The sequence below is a fragment of the Malania oleifera genome, chromosome 6 (assembly GCF_029873635.1).
Source record: "Malania oleifera isolate guangnan ecotype guangnan chromosome 6, ASM2987363v1, whole genome shotgun sequence".
NCBI classification, from domain to species: Eukaryota; Viridiplantae; Streptophyta; class Magnoliopsida; order Santalales; family Ximeniaceae; genus Malania; species Malania oleifera.
The window spans coordinates 9,497,421-9,525,200 of record NC_080422.1 but is presented as its reverse complement, the minus strand read 5'-3'; the positions used below and the strand labels follow the sequence as shown (position 1 = coordinate 9,525,200).

The 27,780-nt window shown below is 39.2% G+C and overlaps 1 protein-coding gene across 1 annotated transcript; it reads right to left on the bottom strand.

Moving 5' to 3' along the window:
• Positions 1-21,916: 21,916 nt before the first annotated feature.
• Positions 21,917-22,821, bottom strand: LOC131158462 (uncharacterized). Its single transcript, XM_058113331.1, has 4 exons — positions 22,572-22,821; positions 22,306-22,502; positions 22,027-22,083; positions 21,917-21,943 (listed from the first exon to the last, which is right to left on the bottom strand). Exons 1-4 carry the CDS (start codon positions 22,819-22,821, stop codon positions 21,917-21,919), a joined length of 531 nt encoding a protein of 176 aa, XP_057969314.1.
• Between the last annotated feature and the right edge of the window lie 4,959 nt (positions 22,822-27,780).

Here is a 27,780-nt window from a genome sequence, read left to right as displayed (position 1 = left end):
CACCCCCTCGTGGGGTGGTTAGCACAAGTCTGAACATAGATATCTGATCTATATAGCTATGGTACCGAGCTCCTAAAACTAAACTAAACTAACATCTGGGTTCTGATAACATATAATATATGATATTATAGCATCTTTCATAATTTCATAAATACGGCCTCGCACTGAACATTTCATAATTATGGCCTCGTGCCGAACATTTCATAATTACGGCCTCGTGCCGAACATTTCATAATTACGTCCTCGTGCTGAACATTTCATATATAACATTCTAAATATAAATCAATTATCATGTATTTCAAAATCATCATATGCTGCATTATTACGTAATTCCTGAAAACATGCTTATTCGTAAAATTGTCGTAACATAATACATTTCATGAAAAATAATATTCATGCCACACAAAGCTGAGTAAATACGTATGTTTCATTCTAAAATTACATTCCTGTATAATAGCAGTATTTTCCCAATAACATACATTTTCTCAAATATATTGAAATATAATACATATTCCTTGAAAATTACTTTGCTGATAATAATAATAATACGTGTGGAAAATAACTGTTTTAGTTTATTCGCTTACCTGACTACTGAGAACGCCCCTAAAATATCCTGGTCTAACACCCGTAGAATTTCCTTATCAATACCTTGAAAATGAAAACTCTCAATATTAAACTTCAGTATTTCCACGTGTATATCATTTCCTATAACTACCGCAAGACCAAATTTGGCTTAAAAAGCCTTACCTCAACTTAGGGATGATTTTCAACTTATTTTCACCAACGATCCGCTCTGGAAAATTTGGAGAGAACTTCCCCAAGAGTGTCGTGGTGGCTTCAGATTGTTGAACTAGCGTAAATTCGGCCCAAAATCCAAGAAAGAAGGAGAGGGAGTCGTAGGGAGGAGAGAGAGGGAGAGAGTTTGCTTAATTTTGAAGTTAAAATCCAGATTTTTGATATTTATAGGGCTGGATTCATCGATGAGCCACGTCATCTCGTCGGCAAGTCCTTCAATAATTTCGTTGACGAAATCCACTCCTTATCGACGAAATTTATTCTGCTCAAAAATCTCTCTCAGTATTTCCTCGTCAATGAAATTTGGCTTCGTTGACGAGGCCCTCTTATGCCCTCGTCGATGAATCCTCTGTGTTCGTCGACGAGGCCTCTGATAATTCTCCTTTCTCTCTATTATTTTAAATATCATTTTTATTCGGTTGTCATAGATGACGTGGCTCGTCGACAAATCTCCTAGTATAAATAGCCTAAAACTTCGTCTAAATGCACAAAATTCAGAAATTCTCACATTCTCTCTCTTCTCTATGCCCCTCTTACCTTCTCTCTACTATCTCGGGCTGGATTCTCGCCGGTTTGACAATCTGAAGCCATCACGACGCTCCTAGAAAAGTTCTCTGCAAGTCTGCCGGAGCAAATCGTCGGTGGGGCTGAGTTGGAAACCATCCCAAATCCAGGGTAAGGTTTTCTACTCAGTATTTGGTTATTTGACAGTTGTAGAAAGTGTAATACGTGTAGAAATACTGAACTTTAGTTATGGGGAATGTTGTTTCTAGGGTGTTGAGTAAGGAACCCTGCAGGTGCATGAGTATTTCTTTTAGGGGCTTTTTAGGACTCAGGTAAGGGGATAAACTAAGCTAGAGTTTTATGAAAATTTTGTATAGCATTTGATTTCAGGAAAATAAATATATTTATATATGATTTATATTTGGAAAAATACTGTTAAAAATGATGGTATGTTAAATATGCGAAAAACCTGTTTAGTGTGGCATGAGTAGAAATTGTTATGAAATACTGTTTTCTGGGAATGTGTTATTGACAAGTATTTTATAATGGAAAATCGGCGTACGGGCCTAGATTTTAATATGATTTGCCGGCGTATGGGCCGAGCTATGGATATGATTTACAGGCGTACGAGCGGAGCTATGGATGTGATTTGCCTGCGTACAGGCTGAGCTACGGATATGATTTACCGGCGTACGGGCCAAACTATGGTAAAATGTGAAATACTAGCATATAAGCCGATGATTTTCATGATATACGTATACATGCAAAATGATATGATTGATTTTATAATTAATGATATGAAATATCCATGTATCATAGTTTCAGTATATGTTATATGATATCAGAATCTAGTTGGCTTGGTCTAGGTTAGCACTTGCACAGTACCGTTGCTATGTGTCAATGGTCATCATGATCATGATATTTATGTTAACGCCGCTATACAAAGTGGTGTGAGATTGGATAGTCGATGTGGTTTTTAAGAAGTGTGTGAGCACTCCTGGTGTATGGACCAGGTCTGGCAGACCCATCAAACTTACAGACTGTACTCTTGACTTGACAGTAGTCGGCCAACCATTATTAGGTCACGCCTTCAGGCCACACAACCCAGTCATGTGGGGGTAATACATGACAACAGCTAGCTAACCTACCAGGATTGTTTTCATATTATGTTATACGAGATGAATTATATTTATGAAAATCATGTATGTTCTGCAATGATTTGAAAATATATGTTTCCCAGATATGATATAGATAGTTATACTGATATGTTTATGTATGATTTTATATAGAACACGGAAATGCTCATATTGCCAGACAGTAGTCTTAGTTTATTTCCCTTACTGAGAGGTGTCTCACCCCGAACTTTATAAACATTTCGGGAGCCCCTGATAGAAGAGCAGGTAAAGCCCCACTGATCTAGTACAATTGATCTAGCCTTCCAGAAGGGTAAGTGTTTTGATAAGGTCGGATGTATTTTGTGGAAATGACCCTAAGACATCTTTTGGGTTGTGTACTGTGTGTATATAAATATAGTGGATATAGTAACTCTGGTATTGTGTTAGATGATTTTGTACTTATGATATTATGATTGTATGTTTCCTGTTGTTTAGGCTTCCGTTATGTGTTCTAATGTATCCCTAGTACCCACGGGTTCAGGTGGATTATGATCTGCTGAGTTTTGTGATATTGATTTTATTATATTATGAAAAAAAATGTGGAAATTAAGCAAGTCGTCACAACTTCCCTAGTTACTCTATCATAAACTTTATTTAGATATAAAAACCATATGCAATTTTTTCTTCTTTTGCCTAAACTTTTCCTAAATTAATTGATAATTTATTAATTATCAATTAATTTAATTAGTTTGATAACTTAATTCGTTTATCAATTTAAAATGAGTTCACTCGAGTTGAATTTGAGTTCAAGCTTGCGCTTGAACTTGACTCGTTTATTAAAGTGAAATAAGTTTTAGTTGATTTCAGTTTAAGTTTTATATATGAAACGAATCGAGCTCAAATAGAAAACTTTATGCTCAAGTCAAACTTGAACTCATTTTTTAATAAACAAACCAAGCTTACTAGCCATAGCTTGACTTATTTGTAGCCCTAGTTTTGATTCGTATTGTTTGTTCTTTATATTCGTTTTTGTACACTGAATAAACATATTATGAAAATTATTTATTCATATTGTTAGTTTTTTAGTTATTTATTGAAAAAATAAAAATTAAATTTATAGCTTCAGATGTTTTAACAACCTACTATTAAGATACTTTAATATCCACGATTTAAATTTTTTTTTTAAAAATTAATTAATTAAAATTATTAATCAATTAATTAGTTAAACATTATTAAATTAATGTATTAAATAAATAAATAAAAAGAAATAGTATGAAAAAAAGGTTAAGACTAATTATTAATTAATTAATTATTATTGAATTAATTAAAGATATAAATAAATAAAAAGGAATAGTAAAAAAAATTGAAATAAAGATATATAAATATATATATGTATATATATATATATATAAAATATTAAAAGAATATATATTAAATGTAATAAGATGGATTGAATTTCTATTTGAAATCCATTTCCATCTTCATCTTCAGCCGCCTCTTTGCATCTCTCTCAGTTTCCCATTCTTCATCACTCTCTTCTGTCTCCTTCTCTCTCTCTTCTCAGTTTCTCAGCAGATATTCGGCCGATCGGAAAACGAAAGGTACCGTTGGGTTTCTAACTCCGCCACCGACATTTCTACTGGAGCAGATTTATCGTGAGAGCAGCGTAGGTACCACTCCTAGGAAAAGATATATTTTCTCTAAATCCTTAATTTCTCCTTAAATATGCCATTAAATCGATGATCAGACACCACAGCGGGGTCCTAGTCGTGATTGTCGTCATTTTGGCATGAGTAAATTTCCAATTGAGATTTTTTAGGTTCCACTCCAAAGCGAGAGTGAGATTTGGGAAACTAGGTAAATTTGTTATATTTGAGGGTATAATTATTTATTTGAAATTTATGAGCCTAGGAAATATTAAAATAATATTTTATTTAGGGTTAATTTAATAGAATTAAGATTTTTGATTTAGGATTCGAGTGAGCGCCGCAGGAATTTTTCAGGGTCCTTGTTGGCGTAGTTCAAGAAACCTGGTAAGGGGAAAAATATATATTAAACCAAAATTTTTATGAATTTAATGGAAAATGATATATGTTTTAGTATTGGTTTAAAATGCCAACCATTTAAATTATGTTTTTCCGAGTTTAGGGTTTTATTAAATATGTATATGCGAAAATGAACTGATGAACGTGGAAAATATTTTCAAGATAATTATATAAGAAATGAAAGGTATTTTCAGTATATAAACGTTAAATGTTGGTTGACTTATTTAATAGGTAATATTTGAATTTTATTGTTAAATTGTGTGGCATGAGTAAATGTAAGTTTTGTGCAAATATATGTCAAATGTATGAGATGCAAGCTAAGTAAAGTATTGAAAATGAAATATGATATGAACCGTGCTGCTTGTGTATGTTAATGCAACCATGTAAATGTATGACTGCAAAAAGTCGTGTTAGCAGATTCTAGCGCATTTCTATGTGGACTAACTAATGACAGCTAAAAGGAGCCGTGTTAGTAGATTTTAGTGCATTTCTATGTGGACTAACTGATGACGGCTAAAGAGCGGCTGTACGAATGAATGAAATGAAAATGGAATGAAATGACAATGGAATAAAATGTAAAATATGAACGATGTAAATGGGAAAGAGTCACGTAAAGTGAAACATTACAAAATGTTAAGCTATGAGCATGAACAAATGTGAATGGTTGAATAATGATAGAAAGAATAATGTATTATGATATTAGAAGTATCTATGCTCATAGAACATGTTATGATTGGGCGGGGCGTACTCTTCACCTGAGAGTTTGCTGAGAAAGGCGAGTGCTCTAGTAACTTTAGATGTGGCAGTAGCTGCATAACGTACTAGGGCAAAGGGAACCTACTTGTATGGGCGGTTAGATTTTCTTATCCTTGGGGCCTTCACTGGTAAACCTTTGTTTGAACTGTATGAGTACGAGATCAATCTAATACTTGAGGACTTACTGAGTAAGGTGAGTGCCCTGGTATGCTTTAGTTGTGACCTTCAGGTTGTCAAATGTATCAGAGCAGAGGGGTACTGTAATGGTATTTAAATAATAATCAAGAGAGAGAAAAATGGGAATAGAAAGAGGGCGCAGCAAACTTTGTCGACGAGAATATGTCTCGTCGATGAGAAAATACTGAGGAGGGTTTTGGCAATTCTGAATTTTTTCGATGAGGGGTGAAGGTTCATTAATGAAACTCTTCAGGGACTCGTCGACGAGGTGACGTGTCTCGTCGATGAATTCGGCTCTATAAATAGTGCAAAAACTCTGTTTTACACAGAAAAAATTAGAAATTCTCACACTCTCTCTCCACTCCCTACAGTTTCTCCCTTCTCTCTCTTCAATTTCGGCTCCAATGTTTGCCGAATCGACAATATAAGGCCACCACGACGCTCTTGGGGAAGTTCTCTCCAAATCTACCAGAGCGGATTGTTGGTAGGCCGGAGTTGAAATTCATTCCTGGTTTCAGGTAAGACTTTTTATACCAAATTTGGTCTTTTCATAGTAATAGGAAATGATATTCATAGAAAAATACTGAAGTTAAGTTCTGGGAGTTATTGTTTTCAAGGAGTTGAACGAGGAATCCTACGAGTGCAGGACTGGAATTTTTAGGGGGTTTCTTTTTAGGGTCAGGTAAGGGAATAAACTAAAGCAGTTATTTTTTGTGCAAATTATATTATTATTATTATTATTTATCAGAAAATTTATTTTCAGGAAGCATGTCTAATATATAAGAAGAGATTGGTAATAATGCATGTTTGGGAAAATACTGCTATTATGTTGAAATGCATATATATGTAAGAGATGCCAAAAATTATGATTTTAGAATATAATGTATGGTTTTATACAGTAATGTGTGGCATGAATATTACTTTACGTGGGAAATATTATGATATGACAATTTTATGAATAAAACATGTTTTTCAAAGATTATGAAAGAATGTAGTACATTATGATTTTAAAGTACATGATAAATGAATTATTTATTCAAAATGAAATTTATGAAATGTTCGGTGCAAGGTTGTGATTGATAGCCGGCGCAAGGCTGTGTATGTTATATGTTTCTGGCGTAAAGCCGTGTTTATGAAATATTCGGTGCAAGGCCGTATTTACGAAATATTTGGCGTAAGGCCATATTTATGAAAGTATAGAAATGCTATCAATCCATTTATGTTAAATGCTATATTATCATGTACTATATGTTATCGGAACGCGAATGTTAGTTTAGTTCAGTTTCAAGAGCACGGTACCATAGCTATACTGATCAGATATCTATGTTCAGACTTGTGCTAACCACCCCACAAGGAGGTGGGAGATGGATAGTCTATGTGGCTTTCAGTGTAGAGTTGTAGACGTCCACCTGGTAGTCCGGACCAGGGTGTGGCGGGCCCATCGTACTTACAGACATTTTTGACTCGACAGTGGTCGGCCATCCATTGTCAAGTCCCGCCTTCGGGCTACACAACCCGTCATGGGGGGTAATACACGACACCGGCTAACTATTCATTTTGGGTATATTTTTAGTATTATCAGCTATAACAGACATTTTATGAACAGTATGATTTATTAGAAAATACGAAAGTATATGATTATTCAGTATGTTATGATGAATGTCTATAGATATATGAAATGTACTATATATGTATTATTGCATTAAATGTTCATGTTACCACACAACTGTATTTAATTTATTTTCTCTTATTGAGAAGTGTCTCACCCCCGAACATTAAATAATTTTCAGGAAACCCGAAAGGACCGGCGGGTCGTGGCCGCCGTTGAGTCTGTTGAGTTACCTCGCTAGGAGGGTAAGTTTGGACTAGGATCAGAAGTTTTGATGTGGGATCCTAGAGATATATTTCGTACTATTTTTGGGAGATGTATATAAACACAGTGTTTTGGTTTATAGATAATTCTGGTACTATATATATATATATATATATATATATATATATATATATTTTGTGGTTATCAGAATGATGTTTTGTATTTGCTGCTGCCTAGGTTCTGCTGTGTATGATAGGTGTCCTCGTTACCCACGGGATCGGGTTGACTATTTTACTTATTGTGTTTTATTATATGTTAAGAGAAGCAGGTTGTTACAGTTTCGTATCAGAGCTTAGGATACTAGGTTCTATAGACTCTATAATGCAGCAGTATTAATACCAGAGTATAGGATAAAGGAATTTGAGGTCTGGTTTTGTAGTCTAGATGCAAGACTTCCATGGTGGTTTGTATGATTTTACTGGGTTGACGATTTTAGGAAAGTCATGGTAAACTATCGTCGAGTTGGGTATTTAGGTTGTAGGAATGAACCTTGAATTAAGATCAGGAGAGATGAATTAATTAGGAGTATATATTATATTGGTTGGGCGATATGTATAGTGAAGGGGTTCTGAGTTAAGTTATTTGTTTTTTAGGATGGACCCTGGTGGCAGTAGTGCCCATGCCAGTGGAAATGAGGGTGCTGGACCCTCAAGCGCTATGGGTGGTGATTCGGATGTAGTCTTACGCAACGTGACACAATAAGTTATGACCGAAATTGCCAGGAGTTCGAGGGAATAGGGTGGTCCGTCGGAAGGCCACGGTTGCTCGATAGAGAAATTCATAAAGATGAATCTTCCGGCTTTCTCAGGGGAAACAGATCCTGCAGTCGCTGAAAACTGTGTGTAGAAGATAGAGAAAATATTTGCAGTGCTGCAGTGTTCAGAGGAGCAGAGGGTGCTATTTGCTACCTATAGATTGAATGGAGAGGCCAAAAGATGGTGGACGGTGGTGAAACTCCTGGAGCAGCAGAGGACAGTACCTGTGGAGATGACATGGGAGCTATTTAAGGAGATATTTTTCGATAGGTATTTTCCAGCCTCGTCCAGGGAAGCTAAGATAGAGGAGTTCCTCAATCTGAAGCAGGGACAGCAGACTGTGCAGTAGTACGCGGCGAGGTTCATTGAATTATCTCGCTTTGCCCCGTACATTATACCACATGAAGTAAAGAAGGTACGACAATTTGAAAGAGGCTTGAGGAGAGAAATATATAAGCAGGTTTCGATTTTGAAGTTACAGGATTTTGCTGAGTTGGTGGATAGAGCCACTATAGTAGAGATTGGGGAGCGGTTGGAGGCTAAGGAGTAGAGACAGAAGAAGAGATCCACACCTTCTGGTTCTTAGCAGGGTGTGGGTTGTGGTTCATGGAAAAGAGGTGGTTAATACAGAGATAGGAGGTAGAAGACAGGAAATCATGGATTCCAGGGTGTACAACCACTTCCAGCTTGCCCGACTTGTGGGAAGAGACACCCGGGGGAGTGTCGTGTAGGGCGAAGTGTTTGCTACCAGTGCGGGGAGCCAGGGCATGTGATGAGGGAATCTCAGGTATAGATTGGTGATGCTCCTGCTCCTAGACCTGCTCAAAGAGGCTACCAGGTGCCATGTGGAGGCCAGCAGCGAAATATAGCCCTAGCCAGGATTTTTGCTCTGACGCCGGGTGATGCTAAGACATGCGGCGATGTGGTGACATGTATGGTTAATATATTTTCATTTAAAGTTATTGCATTATTTGATTCAGGTGCCACACACTCGTTTGTATCTTTGGGGTGTGTTAAATTGTGTAGGGCTGAAACACAATCACTAGATGTTGAATTCTTAGTAGCTACACCGACCGGGTCAGCAATGAGATGTAGTAGGGTGCTTCGTGGTTGTCCAGTTGATGTTTAGAGGAGGATTCTATCTGCTAATTTGGTAGTGCAAGACATGCATGGGTTTGATATTATTTTCAGCATGGATTGGCTAGTAGCTAATTTTGCCAGTATAGACTGCCATGCGAGAGAAGTAATTTTTAGACCGCTAGGAAGACTAGAATTCAGATTTACAGGGTCACGATTGCAATCTCTACCTTAGATGATCTCAGCTATCTAGGCAAGGAGACTGCTCCTGAGTGGTTGTCAGGGATTTGTAGTCTTCATGAAAGAAATATCGGAGAATAAATTGAAGCTTATTAACATGCCAGTAGTTAAAGAATTTATAGATGTGTTTCCAGATGAATTACCGAGTTTGCCACTTGATCATGAGGTATATTTCCCCATTGATCTACTTTCAGGTATAGCGCTGATCTCTAAAGCACCATATCGAATGGTGCTAGTAGAGTTGGCAGAATTAAAAAATCAGTTACAAGATTTACTTGATAAGGGTTTCATACGCCCTAGTGTATCCCCGTGGAGAGCTCCTTATTATTTGTATATAAGAAGGATGTGTCTATGAGGATGTGCATAGATTACAGGGAGATTAATAAAGTGACCATCAAGAATAAGTATCCTCTACCCTGTATAGATAATTTGTTTAACCAACTCCAGGGTACACAAGTGTATTCTAAGATCGACCTCAGGTCAGGCTACCATCAAGTAAAGGTGAGAGTAGAAGATGTATCGAAGACGGCTTTCAGGACCAAGTATGGGCATTACGAGTTCCTTGTTATGCCATTTGGTCTAACGAATGCTCCTACGATATTTATGGATTTGATGAATAGGATCTTCCATCCATATTTAGACCATTTTTTTATTGTTTTTATTGATGATGTGCTGGTCTATTCGAGGAGCTATGAGGGGCACGAGATACATTTGAGGTAGGTCTTGCAGATACTCAGGGAGAAGAAGTTGTATGCCAAATTCAGTAAATGTGACTTCTGGCCCGAGAAAGTTGGGTTTTTGGGGCATGTTATCTCAGGCGACAAAATTTCTATGGATCCCAGTAAGATTGAGGCGATAATGAATTGGGCTAGACCGAGGAACGTCAAGGAGATCAGGAGTTTCTTGGGATTAGCTGGATATTACCATCGTTTTGTCGAGGGGTTTTCAACTTTATCAAGGCCTCTGAAATGATTGACTAGGAAGAATGCGATATTTGAATGGGATGACAATTGTGAGCAGGAATTGAAGCAGAGGTTAGTCATAGTGCCTGTACTGATTATCCCGTCAGGGGGTGAGGGTTATACTATCTACAGTGATGCATCCTTGAAGGGACTTGACTATGTATTGATGCAACATGGCAGGGTGGTGGCATATGCGTCTAGACAGTTGAAAGGATATGAGAAGAACTACCCTACCAATGATCTTGAATTAGCTGCAGTGGTACACACATTGAAGATTTGGAAGCATTACCTGTACGACGAGCTGTGTGAGATTTTTTCCGACCACAAGAGCTTAAAGTATTTCTTCATCCAGAAGGAACTGAATATGAGGCAGAGAAGGTGGTTAGAGTTAATTAAATATTTTGATTGTACTACCAGTTACCGCCCAGGGAAAGAAAACGTGGTAGCTGATGCACTGAGCAGGAAGTTTGAGGAATTAGTGTTGACGGCTATGAAAAATAGCATTCGATTATGATGGATCTGGAGAGACTCGACATAGAGTTGGTAGAGAGTGATCCTCCAGTATGTATCGCCAGTTTAGTGGTATAGCCTACTCTTTAGGAAAGAATTAAAGCCGCTTAGAAGGAAGACCCAAAATTAGTAGAGGTGATAGATAGAGTGCAGACTGGTCAGGGTGAGGAATTCTGCATCTCAGATGACAGAGCTTTGCGGTTCCGTTTCAGGTTATGTGTTCCTGCCGATACTGACATCAGGAAGACTATTTTGGAAGAGGCTCACAGATCTTTGTACACAGTTCATCTTGGAAGTACAAAAATGTACAGGGATCTACGAGAGCTTTACTGGTGGAGTGGTATAAAGAAGGAAATTTCTGAGTATGTAGCCTAGTGTTTGACGTGCTACCAGGTAAAAGCTGAGCACCAGAGGCCAGTGGGTCAGTTGTAGTCGCTATTTATCCCAGAGTAGAAGTGGGATCATATTTCCATGGATTTTGTCTCAGGGCTGCTGTCAACATCGCATGGCTAGAATGCTATTTGGGTGATAGTAGACCAGTTGACTAAGACCACCCATTTTCTCCCTATCAAGATAAGCTATTTCCTTAACCGTTTGGCAGAGATCTATATCTAGGAGATAGTTCGTTCTCATGGGGTGCCAGTATCTATAGTGTCAGATCGAGACCCACGTTTCACGTCACATTTTTAGAGAAGCTTACATGAAGCTCTAGGGTCTCAGGTATCATTTAGCATGACATTCCATCCCCAGTCAGATGGGAAGAATGAGAGGACGATATAGATACTAGAAGATATGCTCCGAGAATGTGTATTAGAATTTGGGGGTAGTTAGACTCAGTTCATGCCACTGGTAAAGTTTGCGTATAATAACAGTTACCAGTCCAGCATCAGCATGGCACCATTTTAGGCTCTCTATGGTAGAAAATGCCCTTCTTTGTTATATTGGGATGAGATGGGTGAGCGGCGAGTTGTGGGACTAGAGCTTGTACAACAGGTGTATGATAAGGTTTAGCTCATCAGGGATAGAATCAGTGCAGCTCAGAGCCGACAGAAGAGTTATGCTGATAATCGCCGTAGGAATTTGGAGTTCGATGTTGGTGATCATGTATTTTTGAAGATAGCTCCGTTAAAAGGAGTTTTGAGATTTGGAAGGAAGGGTAAACTTAGCCCTAGGTTTACTGGTTCGTTTGAGATTTTAGAGAAAGTGGGGCTGGTGGCCTATACGCTAGCTTTGCCACCTACACTATCCAGGATGCATGACGTATTCCATGTATCTATGTTGAGGAAATATGTCCCAGATCTTTCTCATATTATCAGTTGTGGTGAGTTAGAGCTCAGTGATTCGCGAGCTTATGAAGAGGTACCAGTGCAAATTCTAGATAAAAGAGAACAGGAACTACGTAATAAAAAGATTCCTTTGGTAAAGGTTCTATGGAGGAATCATGCAATAGAAGAGGTTTCTTAGGAACTCAAGGAACAGATTAGACAGAAGTACCTGCAATTGTTCCAAGAAGATCAAATGTAACTAGAAATGTAAGTGATTGTGTAGTATTTCTTTTGCAAGTACATGTAATACTTTAGTTAGTAAGTGGTATTTTAGTTTTGGGGGAATTTTCCTTTGTATACGTAATCTCCCAGAACTCGGATGTAACCACGGTATTCCTCCGTCATAAGTGAGGGTAAGTAATAAAATAAGTAGACCGTTTTGCGAAATTTTATAAGGAGGGGAGAATGTAATGACCCGAAGTATAATGACACTTAAATATTAATTAAGAGGGAGAAAATGGGAATAGAAAGAGAGTGCAGTAGACTTTAACACGATGCGACAAATGGGCTTGTCAACAAGGGTATGTCTCATCGACGAGAAAATACCAAGGAGGGTTTTAACAATTCTGAATTTCATCGACGAGGGGTGAAGGTTCGTCAACGAAACTCTTTAGGGACTCGTCGACGAGGTGACGTGTCTCGTCGACGAATCCGGCTCTATAAATAGTGTAAAAACTCGGTTTTACATAAAAAAAGAAAAGAAAAGAAATTCTCACTCTTTCTCTCCTCCCTACGGTTTCTCTCTCCTCTCTCTTCGATTTCAGCTCCAACATTTGCTGGATTGACGATCTGAGGCCACCATGACGCTTCTGGGGAAGTTTTCTCCAAATCTACCGGAGCGGATCGTTTGTGGGCCAGAGTTGAAATTCATCCTTGGTTTCAGGTTAGACTTTTTATGATAAATTTGGTTTTTTCATAGTAATAGGAAATGATATTCACGGAAAAATACTGAAGCTTAGTTCCGAGAGTTATTGTTTTCATGGAGTTGAAGGGGGAATCCTGCAAGTGCAAGACCGGAATTTTTAGGGGGTTTCTTTCCAGTGTCAGGTAAGGGAATAAACTAAAGCAGTTTTTTTTCGTGCAAATTATATTATTATTATTTATCAACAAATTTATTTTCAGGAAGCATGTGTAATATATAAGAAGAGATTGGTAATAATGCATGTTTAGGAAAACACTGCTATTATGTTGAAATGCATATATATGTAAAAGATGCCAGAAATTATGATTTTAGAATATAATGTATGATTTTATACAGTAATGTGTGGCATGAATATTACTTTACGCGTGAAATATTATGATAAGGAAATTTTATGAATAAAACATGTTTTTCAGAGATTATGAAAGAATGTAGTACATTATGATTTTAAAGTACATGATAAATGAATTATTTATTCAGAATGACATGTATGAAATGTTCGGTGCAAGGTAGTGATTGATAGTCGGCGCAAGGCCGTGTATGTTATATGTTTCCGGCGCAATGCTGTGTTTATGAAACGTTCGGCGGAAGGCCGTATTTTCGTAATGTTCGGTGCAAGGCCGTATTTATGAAAGTATAGAAATGCTATCAATCCATTTATGTTAAATGCTATATTATCATGTACTATATGTTATCAGAACCCGAATGTTAGTTTAGTTCAGTTTCAATAGCACGGTACCGTAGCTATACTGATCAGATATCTATGTTCAGACTTGTGCTAACCATCCCACAAGGAGGCGGGAGATGGATAGTTGATGTGGTTTTCAGTGTAGAGTTGTAGACGTCCACCTAGAAGTTCGGACCAGGGTGTGGCGGGCCCATCGTACTTACAGACATTTTTGACTCGACAGTGGTCGGCCAGCCATTATTGGGTCCCGCCTTCGGGCTACACAACCTGTCATGGGGGGTAATACATGACACTAGCTAACTATTCATTCTGGGTATGTTTTCAGTATTATCAGCTATAACAGACATTTTATGAATAGTATGATTTATTAGAAAATACGAAAGTATATCATTATTCAGTATGTTATGATGAATGTTTACAAATATATGAAATGTACTGTATATGTATAATTGCATTAAATGTTCATGTTGCCACACAACCTTATTTTGTTTATTTTCCCTTACTGAGAAGTGTCTCACCCTCGAACGTTAAATAATTTTCAGGAAACCCAGAAGGACCGGCGGGTTGTGGCCGCCGTTGAGTCTGTTGAGTGTGGCCGCCGTTGAGTCTATTAAGTTACCCCGCTAGGAGGGTAAGTTTGGACTAGGATCAGAAGTTTTGATGTGGGATCCTAGAGATATATTTCGTATTATTTTTGGGAGATGTATATAAATACAATGTTTTGGTTTATAGATAACCCTGGTATTATATATATTGTGGTTATCAGAATGATGTTTTATATTTACTACTGCCTAGGTTCCAATGTGTATGACAGGTGTCCCCGTTACCCACTGATTTGGGTTGACTATTTTACTTATTGTGTTTTATTATATGTTAAGAGAAGCAGGTCGTTACAGGTGCTACTTGTATGGGCGGGTAATCACCCCTATCCTTGGTTAATCTCATGAGTTAAATCTTTTGCATGTGATTGATTAGGTTTAGAGAATGATTTCAGAAATTATGTTAACGATTTTCAAATGTTAAATATTATGTTGTTATATAAACTAATGTTAGTCACACACTATTTTAATATATTGTTTCTTCCCTTACTGAGATGTATCTCACCCGAATATGAATTTATCTTTTTCAGAATTTCCTCGAGATCGAGCTTAAAGAGCTCGAAGTTTTGTAGCATTTTTGGGAAATAGAAAGATAAAAGGGTATATTTTTATGTTAATTTTGAGATGTATACATTTATGTTTTATGTTCTATGTTTTAGGTTTTCTGAGATATGGATGGTTGAGAATACTGGTATTTGAGGATTATGTTTTGGAGACATGTATATATGTGATTACAGGTGGTGAATAGTTAATTTGGATTATGGATATGAATAGTAAATTTTGGTATTATATTATTGAGGATTATATTTATGTTTTTCGCTGCGTAATGATTTATGGATTATCAGGATTTTATCAAGTATAACGCATCGGACCGGGTTTAAGGGTTTGAGGCTTTACAGGATTTCAGTTGACCCAGGTAAAGTTGAGGCGGTAGTTGACTAGGCGAGACCAAGGAACGTGCATAAGGTTCGTAGTTTCTTAGGTTTGGCCGGGTATTATCGCCGGTTCGTTGAGGGTTTTTCTAAGCTATTGGGCCCTTTGACGCAGCTTACCAAGAAGGGTAGCAGGTTTGCGTGGACTGGAGACTGCGAGCAGAGTTTCCAAGAGTTGAAGCGACGCTTGGTCACGACTCCAGTGTTGACCATTTCATCAGGGGATGGTGGCTTCGTGATCTACAGTGATGCGTCCCTGAAGGGACTAGGTTGTGTTTTGATGCAACAGGGTAAAGTGGTTGCCTACGCTTCTCGTCAGCTCAAGGAGTACGAGAAGAATTACCCTACGCATGATTTGGAGTTGGCAGTAGTTGTGTTTAGTCTAAAGATCTGGCGACACTATCTGTATGGTGAGAAGTGCGAGATCTACCGATCATAAAAGTATCAAATACTTCTTCACCCAGAAGGAGTTGAATACAAAGCAGCGCAGGTGGCTCAAATTGATCAAAGACTATGACTGTACCATTAGCTATCACCCTAAAAGAGTTAATGTGGTAGCTGATGCGTTGAGTCAAAAGTCAGTGGAGGTGTCGGTTTCAGCAGTTGTGGGGCAGCATCAGATCATGATGGATCTAGAGAGATTAAGGGTAGAGCTGGTGGACGGGGATCCCCAGGCCTTCGTTGCTAGGTTGGTGGTTCAGCTGACCTTATGAGAACGAATCAAAGCTGCTCAATTGAACAACGTGGAGTTGGTAAATATTGTGAAGAAACTGCAGAGTGAACCATATTCAAAATTTAATGTCTCTGAGGATGGAGTTCTCAGATTCCACACCAGGCTATGTGTACCAGACAACACAGAGATAAAGAGGATAATTCTGAGGGAGGCTCATCGCTCTCTCTATACTGTTCATCTAGGGAGCACGAAAATGTATAGAGATCTGCGAGAATCATTCTGGTGGAGTAATGTTGGGTAATGCCAGACATGTCAGTAGGTGAAAGCTGAGCATCAGAGACCAGTAGGACCACTACAGCTACTTGACATTCCCAAGTGGAAGTGGGAACACATCTCGATGGATTTTGTTTCGGGGTTGCCTTCAGTGGTGCACAAACATAATGCTATCTGGGTGGTGGTGGATCGGCTGACTAAGACAGCACACTTCATTCCAATCAGAGTCAGCTATTCTATGAATAGGCTGGCAGAGTTGTACGTACAAGAGGTAGTACGGCTCCATGGTGTCCTGATGTCTATCGTTTTAGATCGAGACCCACATTTCACGTCTCGGTTGTCATGCCCTGAACTCGAAAATGAACCCCAGGGTGTGATTTAGTAACCTAACCTATCCCTATATCATACAACATCCATGATACTACGCAACATAAGGGTCCGACACTGGAGGGTTCACATATACCTTATCCATAATCACATACACAATATATACGTAGCAAAAAATTCAACCTAATACATTTATAAAACCATACCAGAGTTTATACAAAATAGGATCTAGTTCCCCAACATACATAACATACCCCTGGTGTCTACATAACCCAAAATGACTACTCAACAAAGGACCAGTACTTACACAAGTACCTCAACATAGCTAACCAACCACCATGCTTTTGAACCGCTAGGACGCTAGTGTCAGCTACTTGAAGGACCTGAAAAATATTCGTATGATAGGGGTGAGACACCTCTCAGTAAGGGAGAAACATGTTATATTAATGTTTGGATACATGAGTGTTATTTCAACAGCAAACATACGTTTCACAATACCAGTATTTTTTACAAATATAGTTCTAGTATACATACGATACAAAGCAATATGATCTGGTATCATCATACCCTTCGGCCTAAGCTGGATTGTCTAGTGGTATTTCACAACCTTCGGCAAAAGCCGGACTATTTAATGGTATTTCACACCTTTCGGCAAAAGCCGGTGCCCCTGGTAACCTGGCATAGCATAAGCCCCCACAATGTTGAACCAGTGCAGATCTAGTGTTTTCACACCCTTCGGTAAAAAACGGCCGATCTAGTGATATTGCGCACTCTTATGCAAAATTTAGACATCAAAGCCTATGATCTTATTCCGACTCGGTTCAATATCTCAGCCTACGGTGTTTTAATCCATCCCGCTTTAATATATCCCCATCGGTATTATCCTGACTCGGCATTTTCACAAAACCTGGAACATTTTGAAATTCACGTTCTTATATATCATTTCACATACATACAGCCTACGGTAGTTAATCGGAACACTTTTCCACAAAAGACATCACTCAAATTCATTATCTCATTCCACACTTATTTGGGTAAACACACAATCACATATCAGGTATTGTAGAAATACAATTTAAAATAATCAAAGGCAAGGTCATCTTTATATCATAGTTTATACCAATATAAAGTTTTCCAACAGAAACGGAGATGGTACCCGAAACCCCTAATTTTCCCAAAAACTATAAACCAAAAATCTCGTAATTTCACTAGATTGATTTTTCCAAATAAGTAACCAAAACATCCATAGAATCGTAAACTACAGTTTTACCGATTCAGATTACAAAAATAACTGATATAAATAGAAACCCCTTACCTTTCCCTGAAAATTGAAACACGAAACTAATTGATCTAAAATGACGACATGGGATCCCCAAAACCTAAAAATTGAAGAACAATACTTCAATATATTCAAAACTACTACAGATCTACCGAATCAGAAATGAAACTGGGCTCTTACCTCGATTTTGGGATAAAACTCAAAAATCCTCGAAATGAAATTTTGATCCTCTATAAACATTGAGATTCCTCTCTTGATCCACGTGGTAAAGTTGGATCGTTGATTCGGGCAACATACAGCCCAAAACCCTAGAAAGAGAGAGAGTGTGGTTCGAGTTCTAGAGAGAGAGAGAGAGAGAGAGAGAGGATTTTAGTTTACTTAGCAATGAAGAAATGAATAGATATTTATAACCCCTTTGACCCAGCCAGACTCGTCGATGAGACGATGTTCTCATCAACGAGCATAAGAAGGGAGTTCTTCGATGACGGAGTTGGCCCCGTCGACGAGCCTGAGATTTCAGAATTCTTAAAATCTCTCAGCATCCACTCGTCAACAAACCTCTAAAGTTTTCGAGTTAGAGAAGGGACTTCGTCGACGAGAAAAGGAGCCTCGTCGACGAGCCCTGCTGATTTTCCCTTTTTAAGTTCCTTCCCTTTTCTTATTTATTTAATTCAAAATTCTTAGGTCGAGTTCTTACAACTTCCCCTCCTTACAAAAATTTCTTCCTCGAAATTTGTAATCTCTCACTAGATAACTCTTGCACATACCAAAATGTATACTCAACTCTAGAAAGGCCAGCGGCCACCCACATAGCAGCCCCATCCCAAATATATAATATACCATCACTTATGGCGGAGGAATACCGTGGTTACATACATAGTATCTCGAGAGTTCACAATATTACAAAACCCTCCCAGAGACTAACCACACATTAATACTCTAAATAGATTTTCACAATATTACAAAACCCTCCCAGAGACTAACCACACATTAATACTCTAAATAGATACATCAAATACTTACCTAAATCATACTCGTACACATTACCCTCAGAGAAAATGTGGATATTTCTTGCATATTTCCATCTCCAATTCCCAAGAAGCCTCCTCAGCCACGTGATTTCGCCACAGTACTCTCACTAACGGTATCTCCTTGGTACGCAGCTTCTGAACTTTCTGGTCCAGAATCTGAATGGGTATCTCCTTATACGCCAAAGCATCCCCAATCTCTAAGGATTTGTAACTAATCACATGTGATGGATCCAACACGTACCTTCTCAACATGGATACGTGGAATACTCGTGGATCTGAGAGAGAGCTGGGGGTAGTGCAATCCTGTAGGCTACTGGACCTACTCGTTCAAGTACCTTAAATGATCCGATATATCTCAAGCTCAGCTTGTCTTTCTTCCCTAATCTTATCACCTTTTTTATCGGAGCGATTCTCAGGAATATCTTACCCCCAACCTCGAAATCCAAATCACGACGGTGAACATCCACGTAACTCTTCTGCCAACTCTGAGCTGATTTAATTCTATCCCTGATCAACCGGACCTTCTTAGAAGCCTGGTGTACAAGTTTGGGACCCAATATTTGCTGTTCACCGACCTCATTCCAGTACAGAGGAGACCGACACCTCTGACTATACAATGCCTCGAACGGTGCCATACCGATACTAGCTTGGAAGCTATTGTTATAGGTAAATTCCACCAATGGTAGAAACTGAATCCAACTACTGGCGAAATCTAATACACAAGCCCGTAACATATCCTCCAAGATCTATATTGTCATCTCTGACTATCCATCAATCTGGGGGTCGAACGCTGTACTAAAAGTAATTTTCGTCCCCAGCGCTCCCTATAAGCTCTTCTAGAAACAAGAAGTGAATCTCGGGTCTTGATCTAAAACAATGGACACTGGTACTCCATGCATTTTGACTATCTCCTGCACGTATAGACTTGCTAGCCTACTCAATGAGTAACTAACCTTCATTAGTACAAAGTGAGCAGAATTAGTCAACCTGTCCACGATCAACTAGATTGCGTTCTGCCCATGAACTGCTAGTGGTAACTCGGTGATGAAGTCCATGGAGATGTGCTCCCATTTCCACTTTAAAATGATTAATGAGTGAAATGGCCCTGTTGGCCTCTGATGTTCAACCTTTACTTGCTGACACGTCAGGCATTGCTCCAAAAATCGAGCAATCTCCCTTTTCATGCCACTCCACCAGAATGATTCTCGCAAATCTCGATACATCTTCATGTTGCCCAGATGTACCGTATACAAGGAACAATACGCCTCCCTTAGAATCGTCCTCCTTATCCCCTCATCGTTTGGAACACATAGTCTGTTTCCAAACCTCAATACACCTCCCTCGAAGATGTTAAAATCTACAGCCAGCCCCTGCTGCACTTTCTCTACAACCCCGACTAACTCCTCATCATTAGCCAGTGCGGCTTTAATCCTCTTTAATAATGTCAATTGGATCACCAAGCTAGCAATGAAAGTCTGATGATTACCATCCACCAACTCCACGTCAAGATTTTCAAAATCCCGTCTGATATGATGTTGAGCTATCATTGTCGATACTGTTGCATGCTCTGACTTCTGACTCAATGCATCAGCTACCATGTTAGCTTTCCCTGGATGAAAGCTAATGGTGCAATCATAGTCCTTAATTAGTTCCAACCGCCTTATCTACCTCATGTTCAACTCCTTCTGCACGAAAAAGTATTAAGGCTCTTGTGGTCTATGAAGATCTCACACTGTTCACCGTATAAGTTATGTCTCTAGATTTTCAATGCATATACTACTGCCACCAACTCCAGATCATGCGTGGGGTAATTCTTCTCGTACTCCTTGAGTTGTCAAGAAGCATAAGAAATTACTTTCCCCTGTTGCATCAGCACACGTCCTAAACCCTTCAGCGATGCGATGCTATAAATCACAAAACTACCATCCCTAGATGGGATGGTTAAAATCGGAGCAGTGACCAATCAGATTTTCAATTCCTGGAAACTCTGCTCGCACTCATCGTTCCAATCAAATCTCACACCCTTCCTCGTCAACCGTGTCAAAGGGCCAGATAACTTAAAGAATCCCTCCACGAACCGCCGGTAGTACCCAGCTAGTCCTAGGAAACTCTGAACTTCCTGCACGCTCTTCAGTTTCACCCAGTCAACCACTACTTCTATCTTACCTGGATTAACTGAGATACCACCTCCCGACATGACATGGCCAAGAAATGCGACCTGCTTCAACCAGAACTCACATTTCTTTAACTTGGCATACAACTTCTTTTCCCATAGTACCTAAAGTATCAACCTTAAATGATTTTCGTGCTTTTCCAAACTCTTAGAATATACCAAAATATTGTCGATGAATACCACTATGAACTGATCTAGGTACTCATGGAAAAACCTGTTCATTAGGTCCATAAATACTGCTGGAGCGTTAGTCAACCCAAAATACACGACTAGAAACTCGTAGTGACCATATCTGGTTCGAAAAGCAATATTTGCAACATCCTTAGTCCTAACTCTCACTTGATGATACCCTGACCGTAGATCGTTCTTCGAGAAGACTTGCGTTCCCTACAACTAGTCAAACAGATCATCTATACGAGGTAATGGGTATCGGTTCTTCACTGTTACCCTGTTGATCTCACGGTAATTAATGCACATTTCATTGACCCGTCCTTCTTCTTCACGAACAATACTAGAGCTCCCCAGGATGAAACACTAGGTCGAATAAAGCCCTTATCCAGTAATTCCTGCAACTGCTCCTTCAAATCTCTAAGTTCAGTTGAAGCCATCCAGTATGGAGCTTTAAAAATCGGTGCCTTTCCTGGCAGCAATTCAATAGAGAACTCCACCTCACGATCAAGAGGTAAACTGGGTAAGTCGTCTAAGAATACATCCAAAAATTCGTTAACCACTCAGATATCTTCGAGTTTCAGATCATCTCAAGGTGGTTCCTTTACACAAGCTAGGTACCCCTAACAGTCGTCTAAGAGTAACCTTCTCGCCTACATAGCCGACGAAATCTGTAGCGTCAAATGCACACACGATCCTACAAACTCATATTCTTGCGCCTCAGGAGGTCTGAACACCACCACTTTCCTACGACAGTCAATCACTGCAAAACTGGAAGACAATCAATCCGTCCCTTGTATAACATCAAACCCGTATATGTTGTATACTACCAGATTCCCGGCAGCAACTTTCCCTGAATTACCACTAGGCAGTTCTCTAACATCTTCCTATAGATAAATACACTTCTAAAAGGTGTAGCCACAGGCAACCCCTTATCCATTACTTGGGTTCTTGCCCCATATATTTTCACAAAAATTCGCAGATATAAAGGAGTGGGTTGCTCCTGAATCGAATAAAGCAACAACTTTATTTGAAAGTATTAACATGGTACCTGTCACCACATTACCAGCATGTTCAGCATTCGCTGAAGTAAGTGAGTACACTCTCACCTGAGCTGTGCGTGGCACCTGGTTCTGTCCCTGGTTCTGACTTGGTGCTGCAGTACTAGTCATCAGTGTAGGACAGTTTCTGGATGCATGGCTCGGTTTGCCATAGCGGTAACAGTTACCCATGAATGGCTGGCACTCCCCATCATGCTGCTTGCGAAACTTGGCACAACCCACACGAGATGGATCCCCCTGCGGACCTTGACATTTCGTATTCTAGCGATTTCCTGAACCATAGTTCTTCTTCTTCCACTGTCCCTGTCTGGAACCAGTCTGAGAACCAGAAGATATCGACCTTTTCTTCTGATCCTGTGCCACCTCATTCTCCCAGAGACCAGCCTCAACTACAGCAGATTTCTCCACTAGAACAGAAAACTCCCGAATTTGCAACATTCCTATCAATCTACGAATGTCTTTCCTCAGACCTTTCTCGAAACTTTGAGCCTTTTCGTACTCAATCAAAATCATACATGGCGCAAAGCGAGATAGCTCGATGTATTTAGCTGCGTAACTCTGCATTGTCAGGATCCCCTAAGTCAGACTTGAGAACTCATCTGCCTTTGTGTCATAGACGAAAGCCGGGAAGTATCTCTCGAAGAACACCTCCTTAAAATGGTCCCACGTTATCCTAAGTGAATCGACTCTCTACTCCTCAAGCAGATTCATAGCCACCCACCACCTCTTAGATTCTCCTGCTAGCTGAAATGTAGTATAGAGAACTTTCTGCTCATTGGTGCAATGTAGAACTTTTAGTATCTTTTCTATCTTTTGCACCCAGTTCTCTACTACAATCGGGTTAGACCCTTTAGTAAACGTCGGAGGATACCTGCGGGTGAACTTCTCAATGGTGCAATTCATAGCTATAGGTGGACGCTCCCGTCCCCTAACACTTCACCCAATCTCTCACATAATATGCCTAATCAAATCCTGAGGCACGAAAGGTGACCCTTCACTCGCTGTCCCCTCCAAACTACTATCTCAGTTGCTATCTTTAGGCTCTATATTGAAAATAGTATAGGAATAGATTAGCATTCCTATATCAAAGCACAATTAACACAAACATTGCAGAATAATCATGTTAAACTCTAGACTCTTAGGCCTAGGTCTGACCTACCGTACAAACACGAAACCATTAATGGTTTGCCGTGATTTTACTGAAATTGTCATTTTAGGAAAAACACAAAACACCGCCAATGAGTCCCTGTCTAGCTACAAGACAACCCTCGACCTACTTTACCCATTTCCTACATCTTATACTGTTGACCTTATAGGTCACACCCTGGTTTTGATAATGACAAATACAATTGTATTTAATAAATATCTAGTTCATGTGCAGATTCATATTAGCATATCTTCAGTGGCACGTGAAAGCTCAAAGCTTGAAGACAATTTCATACTCTTAATTGTAATAATTTTCAGTGAAATTTGTCTGTAATAGTAATTAAGGTTTTCGGTTTGTAATAAGCACACACATCACATGCATGATTTATTTTGTAAGCTCACACCAAACCATGAATGAGACAGGATCTTAGAAAGACCTTAGGGTGTACCTTTGTTAGGCACTTGAATAGGAATTGTTTGGCTCAATACGGGACCAAAATGCACACTTGGTGCACTTTCGGTTGACCGAAACCTGTAGTTCAAAAGGTCCTGGTCGACCAAACTGGCCCTGGGTCAACAGTTTGACCAAGGCCCGATCGACCGAGCCCTTATAGTTCATTTGACCCCGGTCGACCGAACCACCTGGGAGTCAACATTTTGGCCTCCCGATCAATCGACCAAATTTGTACTCCAACTACCTGGTCGACTGAAGGGTCTCGGGAAGATTTCCAGCAGTCTGGTTGACCGAACCATGTAGTTCAAAATGCCCCGGTCAACCGAACCTCTAAATTTTGGAAAATCGCCCTTCCTCGGTCGACCGACCACTCAGTTCAAAATGCCCCTGGTCGACCGAGCCATTTGAGTCCTGGTCGACTGAACCATTTTTGGTTGACCGGACCTCTCGGGTTGCTCATATTTTTATCGCGGTTAATAATTTTTTAAACAGGGTTAAATTTTCTTGAGTGTCATTAAACTTTTCCAATAATCCCTAATAAGTCCCCAACGGTCAAAATTTTCAGTATGTCTATATATACTCCTTCATTTGGTGGATTAAGCACTGATTAGCAAAAAGATTAAGAAAATCTCTCTCAAGCCAAAATACTTATTTTTGCTTCTCATTACTCATACTCCTTTTGAAACCTACTCAAGCTTACCTTCTTCATCTATCTAAATCATTTGTAAGTGTATTGAGTATTATTGCTTAGAGGTTTGCTCTCTTATTTGTTGCATATTTGAATCGATCCTTTTTGAGAGCATAACCTAAGTTTTCTTAGGAGGCTTTGCCAATAAGCCTACCCTAAGAAAGACTTGTGGTGACTTCCCAAGTATTGCATTCTCATTGCAATAACTTAGGAAGTTCGTATTTGTTTGGGGCTTGCAAAAATACTTTCAAACTTATTCGAATATCTTGTGGTGTTCATATTGATATATTTGTGAAAAGGTATTTGTGTGTGTTATATTAATCTTTGTAGCAATATCCATTCAAATTTATATCATTTGCTGAAATACAAAGATTACTTATATCTTGTAGACCAAGCATATATATATATATATATATATATATATATATATATATATATTCACGGGATTGACACATTCTATTGAGTGATATTATTGAGGCTTGTTTAATACTTTGTGTGAACACGTTTGTTTGGACATTCTAGAATACACAGATTATTATTGACACTCTTACGTGCGTACTACACTAATAGAAAACATTGTTGAGAGTTGACATATTTAGACCACATAGAGCTTACATTATTAAATCATCTGTGGTGCTTTGTGTTTGTGCGCATTTTTGGTACAAATCTGCTTTACGTGAAAGCACTCTTGTATTGTACCTTTGATTGTATATCTGAGAGATTTCAGGCGTGGCCTGAGGGGGTGGTAATCCAGCCCGGTAAGGATTGGTGTAAAGGTTGAGGTCAGTCCTGTGGTAATTTGACTTGGTTTGTATAGGTGCCGCTCCACCCGTTTAAGTGAGCAAGGTATTGTGATAATCCTTGTGCTGGTTAGCCAAGGCAGGGACGCAGGCAGTTGGCCGAACCTCGATAACATATCTGCGTGTCATCTTCTCTTTACTGCTTTCTGGTGCGTGTATGATTGTTTAAACTGCTTTATTTAATTTCTGGTATATTTACATTATTTGCACTAGATTGACCCTAGGCTTGTGAACATACTGCTGTTAGGAGGAATACCTAGAAGATAAAATTTAAAAATACCAATTCACCCCCCCTCTTGGGATCACGCTAAAGCTAACATATACTCTACCATGTTCACAAAATCATGCCTAACCAAGTCTACAAGACCTAACAATTTGGTTAGTTCTGATACCAAGTTGTCATGCCCCGAACCCGAATGGGCTCCAAGGTGTGATTTAATAACCTAACCTATCCCTGTATCATACAACATCCATGATACTATGCAATATAAGGGTCTGACCCCGTAGGGTTCATGTATACCCTATCCATCATCACATACACGGTATATACGCAGCAAAAAATTCAACCTAATACATTTATAAAACCATACCAGAGTCTATACAAAACAGGATCTAGTTCCCCAAAATACATAACATACCTTGAGTGTCTACACAACCCAAAATGACTACCTGGAAAAGGACCAGTACTTACATAAGTACCTCAACACAGCTAACCAACCACCATGCTCTTGAACCGTTAGGACGCTAGTGTCGGCTACTCAAAGGACCTGAAAAATATTTGTATAATAGGGGCGAGACACCTCTTAGTAAGGGAGAAACAGGTTATATCAGTGTGTTGATACATGAGTGTTATTTCCAGTATACATACGATACAAAGCAATACGATCTGGTGTCATTACACCCTTCGACTTAAGCTGGATTGTTTAGTGGTATTTCACACCCTTTGGCAAAAGCTGGACTTTCTGGTGGTATTTCACACCCTTTGGTAAAAGTCGGTGCCCTCGGTAACCTGGCATAGCATAATCCCCCACATCGTTGAACCGGTGCAGATATGGTGTTTTCACACCCTTCGGTAAAAAACTAGGCGATCTAGTGGTATTGCCACTCTTTGGCAAAAGCCGAACATCAAAGCCTACAATTTTATTCTGACTTGGTTAAATATCTCAGCCTACGGTGTTTTTATATGGCCCGCTTTGATGCAAGACAACCCTCGACCTACTCTACCCATTCCCTACATCTTATACTCTGACATGTTCACAAAATCATGCCTAACCAAGTCTACAAAACTTAACAATTTGGTTAGCTCTGACACCAAGTTGTCATGCCCCGAACTCGGAAATGAACTCCAAGGTGTGATTTAGTAACCTAACTTGTCCCTCTATCATACAAAATCCATGATACTATGCAATATAAGGGTCCGACCCCATAGGGTTCACGTATACCCTATCCATCATCACATATACAGTATATACGCAGCGAAAAATTCATCCTAATACATTTATAAAACCATACCAGAGTCTATACAAAACAGGATCTAGTTCCCCAAAATACATAACATACTCGGGTGTTTACATAACCTAAAATGACTACCCGACAAAGGACCAGTACTTACACAAGTACTTCAACACAGCTAACCAACCACCACGTTCTTGAACTACTAGGACGCTAGTGTCGGCTACTCAAAGGACTTGGAAAATATTTGTATGATAGGGGGTGAGACATCTCTTAATAAGGGAGAAAAAATTTATATTAGTGTGTGGATACATGAGTGTTATTTCAACAGTAAACATACATTTCACAATACCATTATTTTCACAAATATAGTTCTAGTATACATACGATACAAAGCAATACGATCTGGTGTCATCACACCCTTTGGCTTAAGCTGGACTGTCTAGTGGTATTTCACACCCTTCAACAAAAGCCGGACTTTCTCGTGGTATTTCACACCCTTCGGCAAAAGCCGGTGCCTCCGGTAACCTAGCATAGCATAAGCCCCCACAACGTTGAACCAGTGCTGATCTAGTGTTTTCACACCCTTCAGTAAAAAATGATCGATCTAGTGGTATTGCGCACTCTTCTGCAAAAGCTAGACATCAAAGCCTATGGTCTTATTCTGACTTGGTTCAATATCTCAGCCTATGGCGTTTTAATCCAGCCTGCTTTGATACAAGACAACCCTCGACCTACTCTACCCATTCCCTACATCTTATACTCTGCCATGTTCACAAAATCATGCATAACCAAGTCTACAAGACCTAATAATCTGGTTAACTCTGATACCAAGTTGTCATGCCTCGAACCCGAAAATGGGTTCCAGGGTGTGATTTAGTAACCTAACCTGTCCTTGTATCATACATCATCCATGATATTATGCAATATAAGGGTCCGATCCCATAGGGTTCACGTATATCCTATCCATCATCACATACACG